Source organism: Mustela nivalis (assembly GCF_964662115.1).
Source record: "Mustela nivalis genome assembly, chromosome: 3".
NCBI lineage: Eukaryota > Metazoa > Chordata > Mammalia > Carnivora > Mustelidae > Mustela > Mustela nivalis.
This window is the reverse complement of record NC_139022.1, coordinates 171,800,630-171,821,348: the sequence shown is the minus strand read 5'-3', so window position 1 is coordinate 171,821,348 and position 20,719 is coordinate 171,800,630. Positions and strand designations below refer to the sequence as shown.

Here is a 20,719-nt window from a genome sequence, read left to right as displayed (position 1 = left end):
CACAGGAGAAATCTGCAGGCCATGTGGCAAGTGCTAGGGAAGAAGCAGGCGCTGGACTCTAACAGCTGTAGGTCCAGGGCACCAGGTCCTACCACAGGCTGGGGAACAGTCATGGGTCGGTCGGCCGCCTCACCTTCTCCTGGTGGGACAATGGCAGCCAGAGAGCAGTCAGCTCCCCCCACTTCTTAAACAGTTTCCCCAACGTCCTGGGCCAGGAGCATGTGGAACTCTGAGGCCAAAGGAGCCAGCTTCTGTGTTTCTCTCATGCAGCCAATATGCAGCCAATGAGAGGCAGAAGAAAGTACCTGTCTATCCTCACACGTGCCTGCTGGTCCTTGCTCTCTCCTGCTTCCTGTCCAGCTTGTCTTCCTGATCTCTGCCTCCTGGCCTATGTCAACTTCCCACTCAAGGAAGGTGAAGGCTTCCTTGGACTACTTTATCAGCTCCTACATGGTGCCAGGTCTCAGCTTGATAATACGTCCCTTTACCCAACCACCTATACTACTCATGCTTTTCTAGTCAAAGCCCCATTGAGATGCCTAGTCATGGGATTGCTTCCACTGCCAGGAACTAAATGTTGCAAGATGGCAGCAATGTTTCCAATTCCATGGGTAGACTCATCTTCCCTTCAACTGGTAAATACATAGTAACAAAAGTAACCTTTTGCTGGGATTTTGTCTCCTCATTCATTTTAAGTTTACCAATGGTGGATTCTAGAAGCCAGGCACCACCGGACTGACCCCTCCTAACTGATTAAATCCCAAAACATCTCTAATTCCTCATCTTCCCTCAAATACAGTGGTTGGCAGAATAATGGTCCTCTAAAAATGTCCCTGTCTTAATCTCCAGAACCTGTGAGTAGGTGACCTTTGACTGAAGACGTGATTAATTTAAGATGGGAGGATCATCCTAAAGATTCTCCCGGGTTATCCAGATGGGCCCACAGAGGTCCTTAAAAGCAGAGAACGACTCCTGGTGTTAAGTCAGAGGGAAATGTACCTATGGAAATAGAGATGTAATGCTGCCACCTTTGAAGACAGTGGAAGTGGGTCTCCAGTCAAGGAATGTGGGCAGCTCTATGAGCTGGAAGAGGCAAGGACCATACCCTGCAGTCTCCAGAAAGGAAAACAGCTGTGTTGACATCCTAATTTTAGCCCAGTGAGACTTATGTTGGACTTCTAACCTCCAGAACTAGAAGGTGATGAACTTGCACTGTTTTACGTGGCTAGATTTTAAGAAATATGCTGTAGCAGAAATACATGACCACAGCAGAGTTCAGTGAGTGGCTGTCATGGCCTTGGGGTACACATCTGTGTCTGGGATAATACGTACACATCTGTGTCTGGCTTAAAATGGCTTCTTTTCTACGGTGATGGGCATGGACCAGGGTTCACACCTGGGTTAGATGGGTAGCAGTTGACACTGAAGTAAAGTTTCTGTTAAGGCCTGGAAAGTACTTCAACAATTCCTGCATAAGGTAGTCCTAGGCTACCTAAAGAGGGAAGAAGGACAGAGAAACTTCTGACAGAGGCTGTGCAGAAGAGAAAAGCTGAGGAGGATGATTTTCATACTTGAGTTAACTTAAGAAGTGTGGATTTTGAACTTTAACACACAAGGGCAAGACATATTGATTTGTAGGCTTTAATTCCTTTGAAGTTTTTGGACTTCAACATAAAGTGGGTTGAAACTTTGATTTTTAATTTCTCTTTGGGAATTCAATATTTGGTGGGGTTTGTATTAACACTTGAGGCATCTCTACATTGTTAACATTTCATTATTGAAATGTCTCTATTCAGTTTTATCTCTGGGATGCTGTTTAATCTTATGGCAGAACCTCTGATATGCTATGATGGTCAACATGGCTGGACATTATTTGGGATATAAAATAAATCTGGGATTTAATTTTATACTTTGGGAACACAGTGGCCCTGAATTTGATTTAAATGGTGTGCTATCCTGACCCATTTCAGCACCTCTTAATATAATATATGAAAAACCCACTAGGAGTCCCAGGTGATCTCCAAAAAGCTCAGGAAGGTAGAGGAGATGCTCCCTTGACAAAATGCTTACCTCCTGCTTTGGAGAGATGACCCGTGCTTGTAGGTGATCACAGCAAAAGGGATAACGGGAAACAGACTACAAGATGCCAGTAGGGAAAAATGCTTCCCCTCTCTTCCAGGGTCTCTTTCCATGAAGGGTGTTTAGTTAACGTTACACCCTAGACTTCTTTCGAAACAGTGAACTCACTTGGCTAACAGACCTAAAGGAATGCCTCCAACTTGGCTTCTAGTCAGTAAGAGAGGCCATGCTTAATAATATTTACACTTTGTGGTATCTGCGAAACTGTTCAGAATTCATGCAGGGAAGAGATTATTAATAGGAACATTATGGAACAAAGAAGAGAATGAATGGAAGGAGCAATCCAGCAGATGAGATACTGTATTTCCGTAATATGTAAAACAGATGGAGGTGAGCTGGCTGGTGAAGTGGTAGTAGAAGGCGGCACAGCCCAGGATAAACACAGAGGGGCCTCCATCCCAGTGATCCAAGGAGGTGGCTGACTGTCTTAATGGAACCTAAAGGAGATTCTTCCTTGGAGAAGACAGGCATAGGGGATGTAGAAATGAGAAGGGGGACTATCAAAGGGTGATTGATTGAAAGGAAGCAGTTGCCACCCTCTCATTCTCCACTCCTGCCTGTGCATGGAGAATGCCCTGCCCTCTCACTATCCACTCCTACCCAGGTGGAAAGAACACCTGGCAACCAGAAAATGATTGACCCCTCCCTATAGGCCAGACATATAAACAACCCAGAAGACTATTCTCCAAAGAGACTGTCCCCACTAGGGAGAACAGAAATGATATTGTGGATATCTGAGCCTAAGAGAAAAGCCCTCCTCCTCATGAAGATACTTGAAGGGCTCCCCATTACAATAGCTCATACCTACCTGCTCATTTGAAGCCAAGCTCACAGTTAATAAGTTTCATTGATGTGCACAGAGCTCAACTCTCTACCCTTTCTGTTTTAAAAATAAGCAGAGATTTCATCCTTTTTTATCACTGATATTCCATTGTGTGTGTGTGTGTGTGTGTGTACACTCTATTATGTGTGTGTGTGTGTATGCATGTATATGTATGTATGTGTGTGTGTGTGTGTGTGTATGGAGAAAGATGTGTGTGTGTGTGTGTGTATGTATGTATGTATGTATGTATACATACATACATACATACACACACCACATCTTTCTCCGTTCATCAGTTGGTTGGCACTTGGGCTGTTTCTATAATCTGAAAAGTTCATTGAGTATATACCATCACTCAAGTAGTATTGTTCCTTAAAATATATGGTTTTGTAAACTTATATGTAGAAGCATATAGGAATAGCAATGTGTTCAACTGCTTGAAGTTATACTGTATATAAACCTTCACTGAAGTAAAAACTTTTTTCATTTAAAAAAAAAAAAAACAGAACTGAGGGTCTTTCCACATTTAAAGCATGCCAAATCAATGAGAAAGACTTCCATAAAAACAAACAGAAAGAAATGATACCCGAGAAAGGTGAGATGATTTATGATAAATGGAAAACAAACCTTGGTTCTAAATAATATCCTTAGAGAAATGCAAGAATAGTGTACATTCATAAAATAAGAATAGAGGTTATAAAAAATAACACAAAAGAGAATTCTTAGAATTAAAATAATGATCTATTAATATTAATAACAGTAATATCTCCCTAGATCCCTGCAAACAAAACAAAACAAAACAAAACAAAACAAAACAAAACCCTCATTGATAGGTTGAGAGAAATTTTGGATACTGGAGAACTCTCTCATGGTAAAAAGACAAAGGGCTCCAAATCATATATGAAGATATGAGAGTCGAAGTCCAAGAGGTTCAAAATCTGCCTATCAACAATTCTAAAAAGAGAGGATAGAGAAAATGAATCAATTAAAAAAAATGATAGTATTCTGGCAGTGAAGGTTATGACTCTTTAAAATGGAAATATCCAATTCCAGGAAATTTTTAAAAAGCACAAACCTAGATACCTCATCATATACTTTTATATATCAGGGATAAAATTAAGTTATAGAAAATAGTCCTCAGAAAAATTTCTATCCAGTCATATCTAATAAATATCAATCATGTATGAGGAGTTAATACTGACATACTCAGAATTTCATCTCCTAAGCACTTCAGTCAATTACTTAATATGTGAAATTTACATATTTCAGAATAAACCAAGAGAGAGGAGGGCCTGGAATCTAGGAGACAGATGCCCCAACTCTGGAAAGCAATGCAACAGTTGCAATCACTGAATTCTACTCCCAAAATAGAGGATTCTGCTCCTGAGATTTTTGGAAAACCAGGGAACTGATGACCAAAATCACAGACAAAGTTGAGTTGGTAGGCATTGTAAATGATGAAGGATCTGTAAGATATGATCCTAGAAATGACTCCTTTGACAAGAATCACCACTTTAGACCCACTAGGAAATAAATGTGATGGCTGGGTAAAGCAAAAGCTACTCTCTGGCTTTCAACTTTTGAAAGTTGAGCTTTCAAATTTCAAATTGAGCTACAGAAAACCTTGGAAGACCAACTATGATTATAGAATAGATTGCAAATATATTCAAACTTGACAATGTAGAAGACAAGTATGATGACAGAGGTTGTGAAGAAGGGTGAAGATGTAGAACACTAATATTATTATCTTATAAAATGGGTGATGAGATAATGTCTTTATTAGATGCAAAGGACAGAAAGCTGAACTTTGATGTACTGATGCATTTGCTAAAGATAATGATCCCACCATTTTGGAAAGTAGAAGGCATGAGTGGTGAATATGTGAAAAATCCTTCTCCATCACAGTGGAAAGTCAGTAAGAAAAGCCCATGATAATTGATTTACATAGAGTGAAATAAGCATAGTATTTAAAGACATGGAGTAACTATGAGAAAACTCAAAAACAAAGCAAAAGCTGAGGCTGAAAGCTTCTGAGAGACTGGGAGTGTCTAATACTAGAGGATAAATGAAGCAGGGGACTATTGTTTTCTTATAAGCATCTTTATACAATTTCATCTTTTTTTAAAAATTTTATCTATTTATTTGACAGAGAGGGAGAGAGAGAGCATAAGCAGGGGGAGGAGCAGAGAGCCTGATGCAGGGCTCAATCTCAGGACCCGAGGATCATGACCCGAGTTGAAGGCAGGCCCTTAACCAACGGAGCCACCCAGGGGCCCCGATTTCATCTTTGACCATATACAGCCATTACTTTGATTGAAAATATGAAAATGCATTTAATTATCATCTTTCCCACTTCCAATTCTTCACAAGTAAATACTTTTAAAAAGATGCATTAAGAAATCAGGCCAACTGATTTCTAGACCAACTATTAAGCCCTCATGGTTCTATACTTATCTGTACTGCTTTATCTCCTTGAGCAACAAGTGTGTCTGCACACATCTGGAAAAAGATGAAGGACCTTTGGATCTGGGTATATATTAGTTTCTTAGGGTTGCCATAACAAAGTGCCACCGATTGAGTGTCCAAAACAACAGAAACTTACTGTCACAGTTCTGGACGCTAGAAGTCAAAGATCAAGATGACACCAGGATTTGTTCCTTGCAAGACTGTAAGGAGAATTTGCTCCTTGCCTCTTTCCTGGCTTCTGGTGTTTTCAGGCAAGCTGTGGCCTTCTTTGCCTCAAGGAAACATTACCCCATCTCTGCCTTCATGCTCACATGTCTTTCTCCTTGTGTGTAGCTGTGTCAAAAATTTCTTCTTTTTGTAAGGACACCAGCTATATCAGATTAAGAGCCCACCCTACTCTAGTATCCTAACTTCACTTATTACATCTGAGTCACATTTTGAGGGGCTATGGATTAAGGCTTCAATATATGAATTTGGGGGGCATGTAATTCAACTTAGACTTGGAAATTAAATTAACTGACCTAATGCTAGTAAGTAAAATAGTTAAACTGAGGCTTGTCTCTTTAATTAAAAGGACATTTGATGTACAAAATGCAAGAATATACTCTGCTCTTGGAGAATCAGAACTCTTAAGGACCCTTGCTTTCAACAGAAATAAAAGTTACTTATTAAGTTTTATGGTTTAATAAAAAGTGGTTTATTATGATTTGTAAGGCATTCTGAAATCTTTAGTTGGGCACTTCAAAATTTAGGTTGATTATTTCCATATTTAGAGAGAGAAAAATTATATTAGTCAAGCCCAAAGGACATGCAGCATTTGTAACCAAAGTTTATTTGCTTAGGATGTTTCGAGTAATGGCTAGCATATAATAGTTTCAACTGGATTTAAATAAAATTCTGATCATCATCTCATAGTAATTATTGCACCGGAAGAAAATTATTTATTGCAAGGCCTACCAGGCAGAAGTAAAATACATTTTGCTGTGAATAGATACTGCGTGCAAACAGGCAGATTTTTTTAAGTGTGTGTGCTTATGTGTTGAATGTAAATGCATGTAAAGAGCTAAATTTCTACATTTTATTATAGTTCAAACAGTTTGCCAAGGCATACTCAGTAAATAATTTAAAGCTCTGCAGGAACATTTCTTTCTTTTAGTCTTTTATTGTTTATAATTTGGTTCTACATCCATCTGGTTATATAGCCTAGGTCTAATCTAAAATCTCATTTAGAAACATGCTTTATTATTTTTTAAAAATCACTAACATTGTTCTTTTTGATATCTGTTTATAAGACATCATGGTTTGTAAATATCTAAAAGAGGAATTCAAAGGGTACTTCACCCTCCCTTCCCCTATATATATATACAGATTAAAAAAAAGATTTTTATTTATTTATTTGACAGAGAGAGATCACAAGTAGGCAGAGAGGCAGGCAGAGAGAGAGGGGGAAGCAGGCTCCCTGCTGAGCAGAGAGCCTGATATGGGGCTCGATCCCAGGACCCTGGGATCATGACCTGAGCAGAAAGCAGAAGCTTTAACCCACTGAGCCACCCAGGCACCCCTCTATATATAGATTTTTAACACACATTGATTTTCATGCATTTGCTGGTATTCAGGGTGGAGAAGGTAGGAGCGTAAGCTCCCTTGTACTGAGGGGTTCTGTCACGTACTGAGTCCTTAGTCCTTGCTGGACTTTCTGTTAGGTCTGCTGCAGAATTACAACGGAAGTAAAGGGGATAGTTGTTTCACTTAAATCAATGCTTTATTAATGCATGCATGCATATCTAACCTAATTCCGAAAAGGCTTTGAGAAGTGTCCCTGTGACAAAGACAACAGCAGTGAAGAGAGGCTTTTTACTCTTAGGGCTCCATCCTCCAGAGCCATCATGAGCGTCGGTGCTCATCTAATTAAGTTCCTAAAATGTAGCCCCGTGTGTCAGCAACAGCCCTTTTCACATTTAGCCGCCAGCAAGGCATGGGGGGGGGCAATTTCCAACGGCGCCACCGAGCATCCCACTGGGCTCAGGCGGAAGCATCGTGTGGGTCCGCTGGACGTCAGCGCTGCCCGTGCAGATGTCCACGGATGAGCACACACCGGACACCCGCAGAAAGTCCAAAGCACATGAAAAATTAAGGATGAATGAACAGTGTGAGCTTAGCGTAGCAAAGCATTTACCAGACTTGGGGGGAGACCAGAGTCTCAGAGGAGGAGTGGAAAGAGAATGACAGATAAGACAAATGGAGGATTTGATGTCCTCGAGGTCACATCAGTTAGCTGTCCTAAAATGCTGGATTCCCAAAGCTCCACCGGAGCCAACAGAATCAAGGCTTTCATAGCTCACTCGGGCAGAGGAGGGCTGGGCTGGTGCTGAAGGTGAACATGACCCTCTAAGACTCTTTGAGGTGAATTCATTTGCTTCATTTTGCTTTTGCTCAGGCAGCGAGCAGTCAGCCTTGGCTCGACCTGCATCATTCATGCCACGTCTACACAGAAGTTAGCAGAACCAGTTTCCAGGCACCCTCGGATTTCTGCCAGCACGGGAGTTACGGAGGCTTTATTGCTACGGACTAGCACGTGGTGGGTTCTCATGTCCTTTTCTAGAGCGGAAGGTCGGCTAAGGTGCTTACCATGTTTCAATAGTGCCCACCATGGCAACTCCAGAAACCATGAGCTTCAACCCACTGAAATGTTTTAACAACTTGTGTCTTTGAAAAACTTAAACTTCATGCCCGGAGTGCAGCCGTGCACAATGAGACCGTGCCTCTGGAATGGCATAAAACATCTACTCAAGTAGCAGGGACTGCCTCCCTGGAACCAGTCAGCCCAGTGGCTTGGACGGAGTCATGACAGAAGTCAGGAGGGGACGTGGAATGAGTCTTGGCCACTGGCACATGCTGACGCAAAAGCAGTGGGTCACCACGCGACAATGGGTAGGAACCTTCGTTCTTCCCCAGAGGAGCAGGAGAAAGAGCATGTGTACTCTGTCTGTATGTCAAGTACTCCATCATCCGCATAGCCAAATGTGCTTGGGAGACGGTGTTCCTCTAGTTCTGTGGGCCTCAGGCACCCACTGACAAGGCCTTCACGCACAGAAACACCACGGTGGATGTTTTCCATCACACACATGGAGGCCTTTCTCTCAATCGGAAAGTAGGGAAGGGGTCTCCTAACCCTAATGGTAGCATATACTTTCAATTATTTACATCACCCCCCGAACTATCCTATAATCATAATATGTACATAACAATAGTTTTGCCTTAACAGATCCATATTAGTTTGGTGTGAAACATCACTTTAGTAACACTGCAACCTTAACAGCTAAATTTTTTTTTTCTACAAAGACAATTCTCCACTTAGAGAAATGCAAAAAAGAAAGCAAAAGGAAAGTAATTGGGGTCTAGTTCTAATTTAGCTAAAAGTGGGAAAGAGATGTGACAATAATCGTAAAGAGTGTAAATTTAAGAAAACAGACTGCACCTGGGAGATTTCATCTCAGCCTGAACAAGTATTTATGACTCTCAGCTTGAGTAATGTGTTTTCTTAAAAAATAACAAGATCCCGTGTATCTCATAAGCATAGCTTCAAGAAAGTTATGGAGTCAAGACAGAAGACCAGTGGCAACGTGACAAATTAAGAGATCCTTTTTTGAGAATCAGTCTTGCAATCCATGTGCCAAACACTTAAAGGGGAACGTCGATGAACAAAAAACCAAACGTCACCTAAAACGACAATGTGGATAATCGAGAAGAGTACTCTAGCCCTTACTGAGGCTGCTCACGTTGCTAGCACTCTAGCAAGTAAAAGTGCACATTTAGAAGGGTAGGGACAAGAGGGAAAGCAAATGTTTACACGTTATTCCAATGTTCATACAGATGCCAGGAAAGGTACGGCTGAATGCTTCCCTGTTCTCATTCATCAGATCCTCATGGTGTCCTGAGGTGCCAGTGATCTCTACTTTACAACACTCAAGAGTTCTGTGTTCCCAGAAAGGCTTGCTGTCCTGTTCACATTGGAAAAATTCCCTCTATGTAAATATGTAAATATAGACTATAAACATATATGCAAACATAGTATATGAACATAATATGTATGTACATATATAATACATAAATATATATGTATGTGAGAGAAATTCCATATGTAATGTGTATGTAACATGTAATATGTATGTAATATGTAATCCTATAACCTAGGGACTTCTAGTAGGCATAAATATGTTTTTCAAGAAATTAGCTGTTAAGTATGATGAGATCACATTCTTAATCACATTATAAACCAGAAAATACACCTTACTAATAACACCTCACATATCTTATCCTTTTATCAATTCTTATTTAATGCCATTTTCATGATCACCTGTGGGTGTTGTACGGTGCTGGGCTACTTCTAAATCAAGTGACAAAACTGAAACCAGGTCATAGAATTTTAGAAGGGTTATGTTGGCTGCATTCTAACAATCCCACATGGTCGATCCATAGGTATTAAATCAGATAGCCTTTTATTCTCTCGTTCAGCTCATGTGTATTGGGACTGCCCATGGTAGCAGCTCCCCTGGGAAGCCCTGCAACCACCATCCTCGGTCAGCATGTTTGTTACCATGTTGGATCATGGAGACTTTATCTTGGGAGGCAGGTGTGCTGTTAATAAGGACTCTAACCTGTGACCAGCTCCCGGATCTCCAGGTCGGTGGTCTTGCGGAGTAACCTCACCAGCGCTGGGATGCCACCGCAGTTTTTGAGGGCAATTTTGTTATCATCGTTGGCCTTCCCATACACCAAGTTTCTCAAGGCTCCGCAGGCACTACGGTGGACTTCTGTCATCCGATGGTCCAGCAGGTCCACCAGGAGCTGGATGCCTCCTTGTCTCCTTATCTGCAAGAGCACAGGAAACAACTTTGGCCTTAGAGAGGAAGCTTGCACCATTTAGACCCAAACAGGTTTTTCGTATGGAGCCGTGGCTACAATTAATGTCACTGAACTGACTTAGAGCACACAAAGGAAAAAGGAAAACTAACCAGTGTTCTCCTTAGATTTGATTGCCTTCACATGCTTTCATAGCCTACTGATCACATTTCAAACATACCTCCTTTCAAGTCACAGATTTTGAAAAGGTGATTTTCACTCAAAAGGGAGGTCTTGGACATTTCTCTCTATTAAATATGGCCCATATTCATGGCATGAGGCAGACGGAGGAGCAAGAGAAGCTTCTCGCTCCTGGGACTTATTAAATTTAACCACTGTCTTAAAGGGCTGTGGGACTGAAGTACAGCATGTTAAAACTATGCTTAATCAGAACATTCTCCCAACATTTTAAAGAAACCAGAAGCTGAAGAGAAACTGGAAAAACCAACACAAGGATTTTCATCTAAGAAGCCCAGGAAGGAAAGACAGTCACAATGACAAACCACTAAGACCAACGCATGTTATGCTTAACTCAGGTATCTGCTTAATACCAAAAAATCACATTAAATTTTGATGTTCCTTTTACCCATAACAGTTTTGATTTTTCAAAATAAGCAAAGGAAAAAAAAAACACCACCTTGCAGTATGTCTTTAGATAAGTCTTCTCTTTGCTGTCCTTTAATGTTTAGACCAATTTTTAAATTAAAATGGAAAACCAATGGGCTAGTTACCATATTAACCATTTCATGGAGCTTTCATTAGCATAGCTGTATTTGAACATTTCTTATTTATATGGAAAAAAAAATAACATGATTCATTCAGTAATAGTATCTTCATTTTTTTAACTTCCATGTCCCCCAGGGATTGAAAAATTATGGTTTGTAAAAAAAAAAAATTATGGTTTATTGCAAATGGTTATAATTTGGCACTTTCCCTACTTAGTTTTCTTATCACAGAAAACTCACTCATCCCACAGATGTGCTGGACACATGGCTACATCCCCACCCTTTTAAAGGTGCGAAAATGTGACTTTCTCTGTGAAGTTACTCCAACCACACTATTTAAAACTGAATCCTGAGCCAGACCCTCATCCCAGGCCGACATTCTTGTGTGACCGTAATCTGTTAGAGAATTCATCACATCCCATATCTATCATATCCCTGCCCTAACTTATTATGTTCATTGTCATTGACTGTTGGCTGGAATGTGTGCTCTTGGAGGGCAAATCTGTTTTTGTTCACACCCAGATCTCTATCCCAATCCCAAGAGCAGTGCCAATCCCATAGCAGATGTTGAATAAAAATTCTTTGAGTGAATGGAGAGGGAGACTCTTTTACCAGTGACAGTCAAGTTTCTAAGATTTGTTGGAACTTGGCTTTTCAAAATCAAGTGATCTTTCTCTTTTCAGGAGCACCACCCCCTTTTGCGAATGGCTAGGACCGTCTCCAGGTGGCTACTGCAGCACTTCCCACGCCAGTCTCCAGATAAAATGGGGGCCTGCATCATCCACGTGACGGGGGCCATCTGAGAATTCAGATTCTGCTTGTAGGACTTTCATCCACCCCCAAAATGAAAGAGAGAAAGCTGAAGCTCTCACAGAATTCCTGGGCTGAGTCCCTGACTTGGAGAACATGAATATGGCGTTTCACGTATCTCACGGCCCGTGGGAAGGACCAGGGATGGAAGAGGGAAGGACAGACAGCAGGACAGGAGGACAGGGCCGTGGAGGAGCTTTGTGAGGTGTCAGCACAGCCTGTGATGATGGTGAGTGCACGCTGGGAAAGTGGCTACGGGTGTTACTGGGTCCCTTAAAAAAAAGTGAGAAAGAAGCAGAGAACAACTTTTCCCCAATGTAGAGTTTCACCAGTGTTTGCTTGGCATCCACTCAAGAGTCTGTGGTCATTATACATGTGTCCCATACATGGATCTAGGTTGTAACCACACCCCCACTAGGGTAATACTTCCAAAAGGATGTTCTACTTGTACAGAAGTTTAAACTATGAGTGTTGTTTTCTCTCTGCGTGTGTATTTACATGTGTATGCTTACTAAAAACTGTTGGGTTTGGGGCACCTGGGTGGCTCGGTGGGTTAAGCCTCTGCCTTCAGCTCGGGTCATGGTCTCAGGGTCCTGGGATCGAGCCCCACATCGGGCTTTCTGCTTGGCAGGGAGCCTGCTTCCTCCTCCTCACTAAAATTACAATGAAATCTTGAGTTTTATTTTAATCTATTTAGAGAAACACAACTAAGATGATAAGCTTATTTTGCGGGGCATCACCGGACCATATATATATTTTTTCATATATATATAACTACAGTTTTCTTGGGTTGAATTTTACCTAAGAATTTAGGAATCCTAAAGCCAACCCTGAACGAGAACTGAGTTCATAGACATGAAATGTGATGGTCAGGCCGCTGGTCCTGCCACCTCCTGCTGCCCCCGCCATCCTAAAAGGATCAGGGAGAAAGGCCACAGGAGGGCTCTCAGGTTCCCTGCAGGGTCTCTATCCATGGCAGGAATTCCAGGCGCTGTGGGTTGCTGTGCGTGGGTCCGGGCGCTGTCCTCTGTGCCTCCCCACTGCTTTGCTTTTCTCTTGGACCATGCCTCCCGTTAACTTCTCCCTGCTCCCAGTTCTTCTTGTCTCTCCTTATAACAAACCCTAAACTCTTAAAAGACTCCAAAGAAACCTATGTTAAACATTAATGTGGTACAACTTCTCTTTGAAAAATGATCAGGGGAAACTCTTTTCTTTGAAATGACACCTTTACTCCCACTAACTGGCCAGCGATCTCTTTTCCATTTATGCTCCCCATTGGGCACTCCACACCCAGCTGGTAGGGCTTGTGGTCTAGTCCACACGCTATCATTCCAGGCGAGTTCCCCCTTTCTCTCCTCATCAACTTCATGCAAAGTGCTTCAAAAGTCGACATCTAATATTTATTAAAACAATGCTAATCCAATGTCATATAATATCAGATCTAATATATGTAAAATCAAATAAAATGCACGCACAAGAAGAACATCTGCAGATGGTAGTAAGTTAGTAAATATTTATCAGACGAATGGAAGAATAGTGTGGTTGCTTGTCATGTTAGTTTCCTTCTCCCTGTTATTTTTACTACTTTAAAATAGACATTATTTTTAGAGCAGTTTCACATTCACAGCAAAACTGTGCAAAAAGTACAGAGAGTTTCCATATTCCACTTTTCCCACCCATACATAGCCTCCTGCATTATCCCATGTACTGAGTGGTACATTGGTTACAGATGATGACACGTCATAGTCATCCCAAGTCCACGGTCTCCAGGACTTCCCTCTCCAAGTTGTGCAATCTCTGGGTCTTGAAAAAACATATAATGGCACGTATCCAGCATGATAGTATCATACAGAATAATTCCGCTGCCCTGAAATGCTCTGTGCCCTCCTAGTCATCCCTTTCTTCCCCTAACCCCTGGAAACCACTGATGATGTTCTTCTCCCATGGTTTGCCTGTACCAGAATATCACAGAGTAGGAATCACGTAGTATCTACCCTTACAGAGTGGCTGCTTTAACCGAGTACTACGTATTTAAGATTTCCTCATGTCTTTTCGTGGCCCGATGGCTCATTTCTTTTTAGCATTGAATGATATTCCTTGGTGTGGATGTAGTGCACTTTATATATCCATTAATCCACTAAAGGACAGCGTGGTTGCTTCCAAGTTTTGACGATCACGAATAAAGCTGCTATACATAATCATTTGCGTGTTTTTGTACAGACCTAAGTTTTCAGATCCTTTTTGTCAATATCAAGGAGCACAACTGCTGAATTGTATAGTTAGAGTATGTTTAGTTTAGTAAAAAAACTGCCAGTCTTCCACAGTAGTTGCACCATTTTGTATTCCTACCAGAAATTAATGAAAGTTCTTGTTGCTTTACATCTTTGTCAGCATTTAGGTTTGCTAGGTTTTTTTGTTTGTTTTGTTTTGTTTTGTTTTTGGCCATTCTAATAGTTCGTAGTGGTATTTCATTGTGTTTCCTTCTCTTTTAAAACTGACTTGTGTGGGCGCCTGGGTGGCTCAGTCATTGGGCATCTGCCTTTAGCTCAGGTCATGATCCCGGGGTCCTGGGATCGAGCTCCACAATGGGCTCCCTGCTTGGTGGGAAGCCTGCTATTCCCTTTCCCATCCCACATGCTTGTGTTCTCTCTCTCACTATGTCTTTATCAAATAAATAAATTAAAAAAAACTGACTTGCAATTCAGATTTGCTTACATTAATACCAATGACTGAATAAAAACCAGCAATGTTGAAATATACATAGGCAAAACAATGGCTTGAATTAGATCTGGAATGAACAAATTTCCTATCTGCTACTGTTCTGAACTGGATAGACTCAAGGAATGACCGGAGAGGTCTTTTCACATATAACTGGAGTAGACAACCACAAATTCGTTAACTGAATGATCCTTGATCGATGGTCCACTTCAGTCAGCGGCTCCTAAGTGAGCAGCTCACACTGATTTGTATGCCTTGCTGTGAACTTCAGGTACCGAGATTGAGAGAGTGGCCTCCTAGAAGTAAGGAAGATGGAAGCTGATGAACCCCACAGCAGGAGAAATAAAAAGATCAACCAATCAAACAAAGCAAAAACGATGCCCTTCTGCCTGTCCTTTCAGGTCATTTAGAGAGAGAGCATTCTTCAACTTGACACAGACAGTCTCTTGGGGATGAAGGCTGGGATGCGTGGGCACAGGGCATCAGTGAAGCTCACCCAGTTCGTATCGGGGGACAGTGACAGTGGCCTCCACACCCTTGCCATACAGGAACCCCCTGTTTTCATAATTTAAACTCTGGAATGAAAAGTATCTAAAAATCATTCAAGAGTAAGATGCAGGGGTTTTCTTCCTTATCTTTTCATGATGAGGTAGAATATATACAAGCCTTTTAAATCAGGAAACAAACGGATGGGCAATACAGAAAAATGCAGGTAATGCAATATCACCTGCTGCACAAAAAATGGGCCCTTGCCACTTGGAGAACTTGTTACTCTTACCATTATCTGCATTTATTTAGAATAAAATGTATTTACCAATGAATTAGCTATTATCCTTAAATTGTTAACAACATCGAGGAATAATCTATCCAATCAGAGGAGTGTTTGCGAGCTCATGGCAGTCTTCATACAATGATGATGATGATGATGATGGACAGTGGGTAACAAAGTACTTTAACAGGAAATAGAATTCCTCTTGGGGGGTACCTATTTTCATTTAAAGAAATGCTAGGAAGAGTTGCTTTGAGGATAGTGAGACGCACAGGGCATGGGTTACAGGTGTTCTTGACAATAAGAGGCTCCTCACTTACTCTGCATCTGAAATGAGTAGGAATTTGGACCGAGGGAGGAGAAGAAGGAAGAGGCTGAAGGAGTCTATGTTTTTAACCTACAGGTTATGAAATAAGATCCTTAAATAGCTAAGGACCTGGGTAAACATTTCTCTACCTCTCAGGGATCTACCTGGTGTTGAAGTGGGTATGTCTTTGGGTTTCCGGTTTAGTGTTAAGAGAAACTAAGTTGGATCTGTAAATTTTAATAATGGGCTGCGGGATTAGTAATGTAGAGCACCTCCTCTCATGTTACTAATTAGTAAGCAATCAATTCACAATGTTTGCAAGAGGGTTCACGGAAAGCTGACTGAAAACAGGTACTTTGGATCCAGTGATTTTAGTCAATTTTTAAGTAACTGTTATTTTTCAGTGGTGTTGGTTGAAACAATAAAAAATAGATATAGTTGTTTTCTATTCCCTATTGGTATTTAAAAATTAAAAATCTTCTCTGCTTAAGAAACTACTGAAAGATACAAAGTTGGTGGATGTGAAGCCAGAGGCTGAACCAGAGGTAACTGAAACTCACTTTTCCATTTTAATGTAGAAACTGCAAAGTTATCAGCTCGTAAAAAACACATTTTACCTCAGTGAATTCTACCCCTTGCCATTGGAGTAAAGCCAGTTAACGGGTCAGTGTTTCCACACAGTCTGAGCTGATGTGCGTACCTGTAGTTTCCACCGAGCAACCCAGAAGGACAACTGATAAAGGCCAAAGTCTTTTTTAGTTTTTGTTTGTTTGTTTTTGTTTGTGGTTTTTTTTAAAGATTTTATTCATTTATTTGACAGACAGAGATCACAAGTAGGCAGAGAGACAGGCAGAGAGAGAGGGGGGAGGCAGGCTCCCCGCCAAGCAGAGAGCCCGATGTGGGGCTCAATCCCAGGACCCTAGGATCATGACCTGAGCCGAAGGCAGCGGCTTAACCCACTGAGCCACCCACATACCCCCCCCCTTTTAGTTTTAAGGTAGAAATTATTTTGGGGAATTCTGAGAGAAAATATATCTCTCTAGTTGTGAAAAATGATCTGCTTTCTCCATTCCATAGATGAACCAAGATGGATTATGTTTCTTTTAAATTACGTGTTAGAGAGCACATGTACTGCAGTGTTTGGAGGGGGATGCTGGCTTTGAGGCGGGAGCAACAAAGTTCACATCATTCTCCCTCTCTTCAGCTGGTGTCCCCTGAGGCACGTTACTTAAATGTCTATAAAACATGAGGAAAATGTGAACCTGTCTCATGGGTTGTTTTTAGGAGTCAATGAAACTTCAAATGTGAATTATTTAACAAAGAGCTCAACAAATATTATCTGTCAAGGAACTACCCACCGTATTAACTCGTTAATGGGTATTCCTAATTGACTTATTGCCTGGTCAATATATGAATTAACTTAGTAATATAATGATATCTAACATATGATAGAGTCAGTTCCGAGTTATAGCTTTATAAATTTTATTTAGTGTGTAGACTGTTTATTATCTGATAGGTCATTAATCTCATCTGGTGTATAACTAATGAGATTAAATAAGGAATATATTTATTCTAGAATGAATTGCAGTCATTCTATTGTCATTTAAAAAATATCAAAAGGTACTCCATTAATATTGTACCCATGACCTATTTTGCTAGGTTTATTTCCAAGGAAGTACAGGAGTGAATTAATCTGTATCTTTAAAAAGAACAGAAGTGCAGTGGTTTCTCTTGCTATGGTAAATTTACTGATTAAAAAAAAAAAAAGGCACTGAAAAATAATTCTGAGGTGATACTAATTAGAAAAAAAAAAAAGAAAACCCTTTTCTGAAATACAGAGAGAATTATTAAGCAAAGAGAGAGGAAGACCATGTTTTGATTTAACATGTTAGTTTCTAATAAACAAATTTAAAAATGCAACTTGTAGCAAATGATGCAACTGGTAACAAAAGATCTAACTGGTAACAAACTAAATGACTAGGAAGGTTCTGGTCTCATGTAGATCTCCCAGGTGATACTCATGTGTCCTGATGTAGAGTGTGGAGGGGTTTGGGCCTCATCTCCATCTCCATCTAGCAGAAAGCTATTTGGGTTTTGAACATATGGAAAAGATGAAGAAGTCTGAGAATACATTGTTACTGTTGTTTCATGTTCCCTTATTCTTCCCAGTGCAAAGACCTCCACATTCGAGAATCTTTGTCACCTGTACAGATTTCCAAACCCAGCTCCCACCCCATTCAACATGTCCTCAGACGGCACTGAGGACCATCACCAAGGCAACTGCCTACACCTCTAACAACAGGAACATCTTGAAGGGCGATTCTGGACATTTTTCCCTTTTTAGTATCCTCAATTTTAAAGAAGTAGCTGATATTGTATTTGGTTATGGATTTGGTAATAGGTTCCTGGTTAAAGAAAACCATTTCTCATGAAAATCTCTGAAATGATCTATTTTATAGCAATTCAACATTTCCACTTCTCATGACCTTCATGATACCATTCTTTAAAGACATAAAGGACAGAGAAGAAAGACCTTTATTTTGGTCTCAATGTGAATCATGATTCCACACAGTGATGCATTTTACAGGACACCAAAAAATAAAACAAAAACCAAAACCAAAAAGCAAAAAAACAAAAAAACAACCAAATTGCCTGAAATACCACAAACATAACTTTTCCCACAGTCCTCGGCCTTATCCATCCCTCTTTTTGCTAACTGATCATGAACAGTGAAGTTTTCTAGACATCTCCCTGAGAATGAAGTACAGTTTGTCTACACGGATGAACACTGAAAATCCTGCTGCCCACCAAAGAGGCCAGCATGGAGGCCAAAGAGCCTCCGAACTTTCCATCCAGTGGCCAAGCTGACATGTCGCATCCCAACTAGATTCTCAGAACAGCTGTGTGCCAAAGACCAGCTTCTACACTCCTTTTCAAGAGCACCCTGGAAAGGCCCCCACTTTTCTTTTCATCATCTTTTTTTTTTTTTTTTTTAACAAGAAAGAATTTCAAGTGATTCCATACATTCCTTTTCTGAAGACCCCACTCAGACACATTCATCATGTTTCAAAGAAGTCTAATGGCTTCTGTTATCTGGAGTAATGTTTGTGCTGTCCTTGTAGGTACGGAATACAGTATCGCCGCGGCAGTCACAGAGAATGCCTGCCATAAGAGTCTCCCTTACTACAGTCTGGATTGAATTCAGTCAATCTATTTGCGAATGACAAAGTTACAGTCATACATTGTTCCACATCTCAAAGAGAATTTTAGGTGAACACATCAATTCTGAAAATACAAACCCTGTAAGGCAATTATTTGGAAATTATTAAAATATCTTAGAATGTGCACATCAGAAGCCCACATATATCACCCCCAAAACTTTCCCTGTTGTAGTGATGAGGTAGTCCCTCATTGGATAACGTTTATGGAGTGCTTAGTCTGTCGGGAGGCGGATGAGATGAATGAAACCCCACATACCTGGAGAGGAATCCGAAGTAAAGGAACCAACCAATGGGACCATGTCAGTAGTGAAGAACAGAGGTAGCTTTATCTGGAGAAGGACTTCGCAATTTTCTATCTATAATGTGGATCCTTAAAGATGATCCACCACAATGTATAAGGTTTAAGCTCCTCAAAGACCGGGATCGTCTCCAGCGATTAGAACAATAAAGAAGAGAGAGCAGGAGAAAACGATGGGGTGTGCAGAAAGGTGTGAAGGTGGTGGGTCAGGGTACCATGGTCAGGGGACATTCAGACACAGACCAAAGGCCATGAGGGAGTGACATCAAGTCCCGAGAAAGTGTAAGGACAACTAGGTGGCTAGAGTGCGGTGAAGGAGAGAGGAGGTGAGAGGGACTGCCGGGCAGAGCAGCGCTGCGTCTGGCGGGGGCTTTTAGCTGCTGTAAGGGCATTGGGTTGACCCTGAGGAAGATGAGATCAAGAGGGGTGACCGAACACACTTGTTTAAAGACAGCTGTATGTGCCATGTGGAAAGAAGATGGTCGGGATCCAAAGGCAGAAGCAGGGACACCAGGTGGAGGCCTGAGATGGTCCAGGGGCAAGAAACATAGTAGCTTTGGATGGGACTGATGGGAGTCTGAGTGCTAAGAAGTGGTCAAATTCTAGCTCTGTTTTGCAGGTAGGGAACAAAATATAACTGGAAGCATCGTGATTGACTAAGACTGTTGGCCTTTAATTTTAATAAACAAGTGTGTTGATAATCATCACATAGTAGTTTTTATTTGACTGACAGATGGCAAAGCATTTATGAAAGACACAGCCTCTCATTTAAATTTCCATTTCATTGGCATTATAAAAGGACACATTTAAAACATCGCTATTCTTTTGTTACTGCAAAATGGAAAATAACACCTTTCTAAAATATAAAATTATGCTAAATATAGACATAGAAAAATTATTTGTATCTTAGATAGCCTATGGTTGTAACAAATAATAAGTATTAAAGTAAATGTAATACATTTCTCCAAAAGGAGTTATAATAGATAAGTAGAGAAAACTTTCCTATGCATTTATTTCAAAATTAAATACCTACATTTTTGAACCTTTAAACTGTACCAAGTAAGACCTTCATTGTACATCTAAAATTGTATGGAATATAATATTTGCTTAAGTGTTTTCTTGCCATGCAAATGTCTTTTTTATTTTAGGTTATGAAGTCACCTGTATGTATGTTCTGAAGTTGTATCTGTTCATACACTCTTCTGCGGTAGTAATAGCCAGTATTTACTGGACTAAAGGCTGATCGAGGAAAGAATTTCAGTCTAGTTCAGCTCAACTGATACTTAGTAATAAACATTGTTCTGTGTTCCTTGAGCATCTCAAGGACTAATAAGTGAGAAACCCACAGGAACAAATAAGGTGAAATACAACAAATAAGGTTTTTTACAAAGCTCACAGGAAGGGCATGGAAACCAGCCCCCTTGAGAAGTGAGAGTGGGCTAAATAATTAGTTCAGAAGACATAACAGTTGAACTGATTTTAAGAAGTTTTAAAACTGGTGGACCATACAGTTAGAACATGATTAAACTCTAAAATGTTTG

The 20,719-nt window shown here is 40.7% G+C and overlaps 1 protein-coding gene across 1 annotated transcript in view; it reads right to left on the bottom strand.

Annotated features, from left to right (window-relative positions):
- Window positions 1–20,719, bottom strand: part of CTNND2 (catenin delta 2) — an 816,172-nt gene that overhangs the window by 117,259 nt on the left and 678,194 nt on the right. The window contains exons 11-12 of the mRNA XM_082723384.1: window positions 10,087–10,300; window positions 93–139 (exon numbers count right to left, since the gene is read on the bottom strand). Coding sequence (XP_082579510.1) covers window positions 93–139; window positions 10,087–10,300 — 261 coding nt within the window. The remainder of the gene's footprint in view (window positions 1–92; window positions 140–10,086; window positions 10,301–20,719) is intronic.